The sequence below is a fragment of the Molothrus aeneus genome, chromosome 16, assembly GCF_037042795.1.
Source record: "Molothrus aeneus isolate 106 chromosome 16, BPBGC_Maene_1.0, whole genome shotgun sequence".
NCBI classification, from domain to species: Eukaryota; Metazoa; Chordata; class Aves; order Passeriformes; family Icteridae; genus Molothrus; species Molothrus aeneus.
The window spans coordinates 640,617-648,268 of record NC_089661.1 but is presented as its reverse complement, the minus strand read 5'-3'; the positions used below and the strand labels follow the sequence as shown (position 1 = coordinate 648,268).

General features: G+C 56.1%; 1 protein-coding gene across 1 annotated transcript; it reads left to right on the top strand.

The window, feature by feature from the left end:
• Window positions 1-795: 795 nt before the first annotated feature.
• Window positions 796-2,734, top strand: LOC136563461 (noggin-2-like). The gene has a single exon (XM_066560857.1). It carries the CDS (start codon window positions 900-902, stop codon window positions 1,530-1,532), a length of 633 nt encoding a protein of 210 aa, XP_066416954.1. The 5' UTR covers window positions 796-899; the 3' UTR covers window positions 1,533-2,734.
• Window positions 2,735-7,652: the final 4,918 nt, after the last annotated feature.

The following is a 7,652-nucleotide window of genomic DNA, read 5'->3' as shown; positions in this document are numbered from 1 at the left end:
CCGAGCCGAGCAGGCAGCATAGGGCACGGAGCGGCGCCGCGGCTGGATGCGCTGAGCGGACGACCGGGTCCCCGGAGCAGCGGCAGCAACAGCGGCACCGGCATGGGTCGCCGGGGCTGCTGAGCGACGGCCGAGCCCGCCCCTGCCCGTCCCCGCCGAGGAGCCGCCAGGGAAACGGGACGCGCCGCCTCGCCGGTGCCGGGGACACCCTCCGGCCCCCCAGCCCCATCACGCCGAGGATGCCCCGGGGGCCCGCGGGCCGCCCCCGCCGCTCGCCATGAGGAGGAACCCCGCCGGGCCGCGGGCGCTGCCGCCGCCGCCCGCCGCCGCCTGAGCCCCGTGCCCCGGCCGTGCCCGCGCAGGGGCCGCCCGAGCGCCCCGGCGCCGTGACCCTCCTCCCGCCCCCTCGCCCGGCGCGCCCGGCTATAAAGGAGGGTTTTATTCTCGGGCTCCGGTCTCACGCCAAACCCTGTCACACCGTCTAGACGAGCTGTCGTGGGGCTCGGCCCAGCTGTCACCATGGCGATGGAGACGAGTCCGCTGTGAATTTTGGGGGGGAGCGAGCGAGCGAGAGCGGCGGCGGCGGCAGAGGAGGAGGAGGAGGAAGGCTCGGCCGCCGCCGTGCCCTGCCCTCCCCCGCGGGGGAGGCTCGGACCCCCCGGCGCTGCCGACCGCGGCTGGAGCCGGCCCGGCGGGGAGCCCCGGGAGCCAGCGGCCGCGGGCGCGGGGCGAGCCTCAGATGCGGCTGTCACACAACCCCGGCCGGGCTATTTAAAGTAACGGGCCCCGCCGGACACTGGTGTCTCTGCCTATTTATGAGCCCCCGGGAGCCGGCGGGCGCCGCCGGGCAGCGCTAGGAGCCGAGGCCGCCGGGAGCAGCGCCGGGGCCCGCCCGGAGCATGACGGCGATCCGGGCGCTGCTGCTCTGCCTCTGCCTGGGGCTGCCGGCGGGCGGGCAGCCCTTCCTGCGCCTGCGACCCTCGCCCAGCGACAACCTGCCCGTCAAGGACATCGTGGAGCACCCGGACCCCGAGTACGACCCCAAGGAGCAGGACCTGGACGAGAGGACGCTGAGGAAGAAGCTGGGCAGCCATTTCGACCCCGGCTTCATGGCCGTGGCTGTGCCGGGGCCGGCCAACGCCTCGGGCGCCGCGGCGGCGGCGGGGCGGGGGCGGGCGGCGCTGCCGGCCGAGCTGCGGCGGCTGGAGCTGGGGCCGCCCCGGGGCCCGCGCCTGCGGCTGGGCAAGAAGGCGCGGCGGAAGGTGCTGCAGTGGCTGTGGGCGCACACCCACTGCCCCGTCTTCTACGCCTGGAAGGACCTGGGGGTGCGCTTCTGGCCGCGCTACATCAAGGAGGGAAACTGCCTGGCCGAGAAGTCCTGCTCGCTGCCCGAGGGCATGTTCTGCAAGCCCGTCAAGTCGGTCACCAAGACCTTCCTGCGCTGGCATTGCCAGGGCTGGTCCAGTCAGAAGTACTGCACCTGGATCCCCGTGCAGTACCCGCTCATCTCCGAGTGCAAGTGCTCCTGCTAAGCCGCCCCGGCCCCTTGCACTGCCGCCCTCCTCCTCCGGATCACTTTAGGGGGGGAGGTTTTTCGGGTGGGTTTTTTTGGGATAGTTTTTTTTTGGGAGGTGGTTTTTTTCCCCACCCGCCAGAGCGAAGTGGGAGAAGATGAACCGCTTTGGAGTTTTGTTTTGTTGGTTTTTTTTTTGTTTTGGTTTGTTTTCTTTTTATTTTTTATTATTGTTATTTTTTGTTAATTTGGGGGGGGTTGTTCTTTGGTTTTTTTTTTATTTTTTGTTGTTAATTTTTTTTTCACTTGGACTTCTTTTAATATTATTTTATTCAAAATGGGGGAAAGCGAACCCAGGAACTGCAGGGCAGGCCAAAGGCACAGTAAAGCACTACAATCAGATGTCTATTTTTATACGTATATAGCCTTCTAACAAAAGGAAAATTAAAAAAAAAAAACTTAAAAAAAAGGAAAAAAAACCTACCAGCCGTGTAAATAGAGAGATTTTAAAGGAAAAGGGGGGGGAAATCGCAGCTGTTTTTTTATTATTATTATAATTATTATTGTTATTATTATTATTTTAAAGACATAGGACCACATTTTAAACCCATCCCCACAGAACCCAAGCACTTCCCTGCCGAAGGGAAGGGCAGAAATTTCTTGTAAAGATGTCTTTATCAAAAGGAGAAAAGGGGCGGAGGGTGTAAAAAAAGAAAAACAAGAACCGCAGCATCCCTGAACGGTTGTTTCTCTGTGCTGTATTTTTTTTATCTTCTTCAGACCTTGTCACTGATGTTTGAACTAATTTGCCAAGCTCTCTAGTGTTTTTTTAAAAAAGTGTATAACAATTAATTAAGAAGGAAATTTTAAAGAAAAGTACAAATCTATGAAAGAGTGGAATTGTTTTTTTGTGTGGGAATACATATAGTGGTGTAGAGATGTTAAAGGAAATTTTCTGTGTACAGTTTATTTATTTTTAACGTTTGTGTATAGGAAAAAAAAAAAGCTAGAGATTATGCCAGAAACTATTGGAAATGTTTACTTGAATATTCCTTTAAAAACATATCAATGTAAATATGAGCTATCACTGATCAAAACATTTTTAGCAATAAACTCTATCTTTGAAGAAAAACCCCATGCTGCACTCCAGCTCTCTGGGAGACCAGCAGAATTTCGGCTTCTTACTCAGAGCAGGTGCTGAGTAAAGGGCTTTGCCTGGGCCACGCTGGTGTAAATCACGAGATGCCCCAAAAGTCGGGACAGCTCCTCCGGTTTCTGTCTCTCCGGGATTCCGCTCTGGGATTTCTTTGCATGTATAACTATAACCTGTTGGGGAGAGAGAAAAGCACCGACGGGAAAGAAATGTCTCGTAACGCATAAAAGAGCTGCGATGTCCCGGACTGGAGGTGCCACCTGAAGTCCTTTGGAGATTCCGCGCTCCGCGGCTCTTGGATTCGGCTCTCCCGCTGGCAGAGGAAGCGGTCGGGGTTGCTGCCCCGGCCATCAAAGCGCCTGACACAGCTTGGCAGCCCCGCGTGTGTCGGAACAAATGTTTTTTCTCGGCTGCCGCTACTAGCAGAGGAGGGAAGGATGGAGACGAGCCCTGCGCCCCGACCTGTTGCCGCGACGGAGCCCCGGGCCCGCACCCAGCGCCGCTGGGTGTGCGGGGTCAGCAGGGCCTGCGATGGCTGCAGTGCCCGCAGCTCCCGCCGGAGCTCACTGAGCCAGGGCAAGGCAGAAACGGGACGGCTCCACACGGGCGGGCTGGGGAGGAGCCCGGCACCGGAGAGCGAGGGCGCTGGCAGTGTGAGTCCACTGCCGACGGAGATCTGTCTGTCTGTCGGTCGGTCGGTCACAGGGATAGGAGCATGGCCCTGACGCGCTGCCAGGCCATTCCCTTGCGTGTTCTGCGTGGGCTGCTGGTGCTGGAGGGGAAGGTCTGGCCATTCCTGCTGGTGAATGAAATGTGTCTGAAACGTGCCTGAAACGTGCCCTCATCCCTGAGGAAAAATCCCTGCTGCCAAAGGCCCTGGCAGCAGTGAAGAGATGTTCTCCCCCAAAGCAGCTGTGGAGCAGCAAGGAGACCCTGTCCCCCTCCAGCTTAGCATGCAGCACAGGAGAGCAGCATGATACCAAGCCCATGACCAGGCACCAGGACCCTCCAAAGGGTCTGGCTTGTATCCCTCCATCATCGTCTGAGGGAACTGAGGTCCAGCAAGTCCCATGAAGCAGGCCTGCAGAGCCTGGAGGTCACACATTGAAGCTGAAACAGGGAGAGAGTTGTTGAAATGGGCATGGTGGGGACAAGGCAAGAGGGACAGTGACATCCCATAATCCACATCCCTGCAGAGCCCTGCTGCCATCCCCTCATCCCCGTTTGAGGAGGCAGGTTGGCCTTTCCACACATTTGTCAGTGAGAGATCAGTGAAGGGGAAGATGCAGAGGGCAGGGCGAAAACGAGACTTCGGCAAAGACAATGTGCAAAACATCAGGGGCATTTCAGAGAGAAAGGGGAAAGCTCATTTTGCAAGAGGAACAACATCTGTGGTGTGGGGGCCGAACATCTGTAGGAGGGAGCATGGGGGGAAGGCATTCTGGGAAAATATTTCTGACATAATCCCAACAGTATCTGGTGTGTTGGGATTTGGTTACAAATGGCCCTCTAACGTCTTTGTGCGTTTTGTTCTGCTGGTTCCAGGGGCACACAGAGACCCCTGCTTTGTGCTAACCTGGGAAATAAACCATTCGCTGGGCTCAATGGCTGAGTTCAGTTGCGCGGGGAAGGGGGGCTGGGAAAGGGGAAGGCGAGATTTGTGTGAACTCAGCGAAAACCAGCCTAAAAGCCTCCATGCCATGTGCTGGAGGGAGGAGGGGGGCTGCCTCCGTCTCTGGGGAGAACTCAGTGGTCCCGCTTGAGATGATGGTTTGTCTGGAGGTGAAAGTGTGAGAGCTGAGAGCCAAGGTGCTCGGTGAGGGCTAGAGCTGGGGAGCAGAGGGCAGCCCCACGTGCCAGCCCACCCGGCTCTGCTTTGCCAACTTCCACAGCACTGGGCCACGGTACCTGGTGCTGGTGGCACGCTGCCCTTGTGCCGAGGAGCTTGGCTGCCCTGGCAGGCGGTGAGTCGGACGTGTGACTGCCGGGCCGTGGGCGTGATGGCTCGCCTCAACTGCCGAGCCTCAAAGAAGAGTAAGACAAAGGGGAACAAGCCTGATTCTTTGGTGTGGTTATTGCATTGTCTCCCCAAGCTGCTTGTGATTAAGGGATGAGCTGCAGGGGGAAAGGGGCAGAACAGGCAGAACTGGCAGGACCCTGAGATGTGGTGGGTGCCAGCTTACTGAAGACATGGGCTTTCCCACTGCGTTCTGGGGTCATGGCCTGGGAAAAGGGCTGGAGCACTGAGGGTGGGCACCATCCTCTAACTTGGGTCCCTTCTGTCATTACACTGTCAAAAGTCATGCACAGCCACAGGCACTCACTGCCAGGGCTGTGCACCCCCACTCCTGGGCACCCAGTGTTCTCCACTCGCCTGGTGCTGGCAGGGGAACCATGCCCATGCACTGTGGAGCTGCAGTGAGCCCCACACTTTGCAGTGTCCCTTCTCCACACTGAGTTTCCACGCTTAAGTAGAAGGTATTGATCTGAAGGATCAGCCCTTTAACCACTTCTTCCTTCGGGCAGGGCAGAGCACGGCTGATGAAGGAGGTTCCACAGGACCCAATGGATGTTCTGTGCCCTGCAGGCACATGTCCCTCGGCACTACAGGGAAGCAAAAGCAGCTTTCCTCTCCACAGCCAGCACTGGCCAGAGCTCACCTGCTCCAACACCACGTGCTGTTTAGGGGCAGCTCCCTTGGCTCGATCGCAGCTGGATCTCTTCCTTGTAGTCCCTACAAAGCCTGACTGAAGCCAAGAGCCCCTCTCTCAGGTTTGCAGAGGTCTCCATCTCTTCCTTCTGCATGTCAAGGCCCTTCTATCACTTGGTGAATTGCTTTCCCATGCATGAACCCCGGATTTAGATTATCCAGATTCTCTTGGGAGAGAAAATGAGTTCAGGATGGCTCCTGACATTTGACTTGATGGGATGAAGTCACCTTTCCATTCCTCTTTCACATCCCAGTTTGGTTTTGACACCAGCAGCAGGTTAACTCTTTGTCTCATTGGCAAAGCTTATTTCATCCCCATTTTCTGCCCTGGCTCTCCCCATTTAGCTCGTGTCCCCTCAACTGAGGCCGCTGTCCAGGAATGCAGTTTCTGTCAGCACGCTGGCTCTGCCAGGGTAACTCAGATTCACAGGGCCAGAGCTCACAGATGTTCAGTGCCAGCTCTTGAGATATCTGACTCAGGCCCAGGTGATGACCTCGGCCCATCACTCATCATTCCTAGAAAGGCAGATGAATGGACTGGAGGCAGTAATTGCCTTCCTCAACCTTTAAAGCCCAACCTAAACTTTTTCTCAGGATACAAAATTGTGTTCATCTCCTCCTCCAGGCCGAGCATTTGTTGTCAATCTCCTTCACAGCCTGTCAGGGCCACCAGGAGCTATCAGAGAAAGCCAGTCCCTCTGCAGACCCTGCTTGGTCTAGCAGCAGATCTCTGGTGAGCTCATCCTGCTGACTGCTGCTGGTCAGGAGCTCCAGCTGAGCTGGACCCACTTCCTCAGGCACCCCCAGCTCCTTGTTCATCACCTCAATGAAGATCAAGCCACACTGCTGAGGTTAATAGTGCCAGGGTGCACTGTGATCAGTGATCTCAGAGGTCTTTTCCAACCTCAGTGATCCTGTGCTGACCACATGTGTGCCCTGCAGGGTGGGCAGAGTTGGGCTCGTCTCACCATCTCCTCACGGCTCCTGGGTACAGGTGTGGGGGTTCTGCTTTCTCTGTGCAAGACCCAGGATTCCTTTCCACTCCCGTGCAGTTCTCCTTCGCTGTGTCCATGAATATCAAGCCCAACCACGTGCCCAGCTGCTGCTCGGCAGAGCAGGACCCTGACCCCTCTCCATGAGGGGGTGCAAGGTTTTACTCACTGACACTCCAGAGGTGTCAGAAGGGCTGCTGGCTCATTTGCAAAAGCCGTGCACGAGCTTCCCCTCCCCCCCAGTGATTAAAACCAAACATTAACAGCAGCAGCATCCCAGGGACATGGCTGCTCTTCGGCATTAGCTGTTTGGTATTCTGCCTAAAAGTGTCAGACACCCTGTCAAGGAGAAGGGACGGCGTCATGTGGCACTGGGAGCCCAATCAGAGAGGCAGAGCCACGAAGAGCAAATCAGGAGGAGCTGGGAGGCAGCGCTTGCGAACCGGCCATTGGCTAAAATTGCCCTTTCAGGAGGACGGTGAATGAATCCATTCACAAAAAAAAAAAAAAAAAAAAAAAAAAAAAAAAAAAAAAAAAAGCATGGCCTGTTTGCAAACAGCAAAACAGTCCTTTTTCTCTTTTTCTTCATCTGGATGAGTCTGACCCAAACCCTGAAACAGATGTGTGGGATGTGGCTGTTGCCCATCAGTGAATTTCAGTGGACTGATTCTGCCCATCTTTTTGTAGGATCCACCATTCCTTCCAAGGATTTCAATGACCTGCCCAAAGAACCTTGGCCTCCTACTGGGCACCCTTGAGTGGGACACAGACCGCCAAGGGCCCTTGGACCACCTCTGGGATATGGTAGGAGACCCTGCTCTCCAGCATCACTCTGATGTCCTAAAAAAGGGAGAGTCCTCAGAAAAGCCCATGGTCCCAGCAATATGACAGAGCATGTGATGGAAAAGGCTCCTGCTTGTATTTGGAAGCTGGGAGTGAAAGATATCCAGATATAGGACATGGTTGCTGATAGACAACCTGACTAGGTCAGCCACGTCCTGTGCTTTGTCACCTGTGAACATGGTCCATGGAAGCCAGTGATCTCCCCATGCTGGAGAATCAGAGCAAGGTGCCCAGCCAAGCTCACTGACCCCCCCCATTTTACGTAAGATCTCGACCTTTCCCCAGGGGGAGTCTTGCATGACACTAAGAGAAGCTGAGGCTTTGGAGCCAGTGCTGCCAGAGCTGCTGGGGGTCCACAGCAGGGACCCTGGAGTTTCCAGGATTCCACCCACTGAGCAGCAGCATGTCCAGTGCTCCTTGTAGCTCCTCTGTTTCAGCATT

Bases quoted from the DNA above. Each gene is read 5' to 3' on its own strand.
- LOC136563461 (XM_066560857.1), top strand. From the start codon at position 900: ATGACGGCGATCCGGGCGCTGCTGCTCTGCCTCTGCCTGGGGCTGCCG.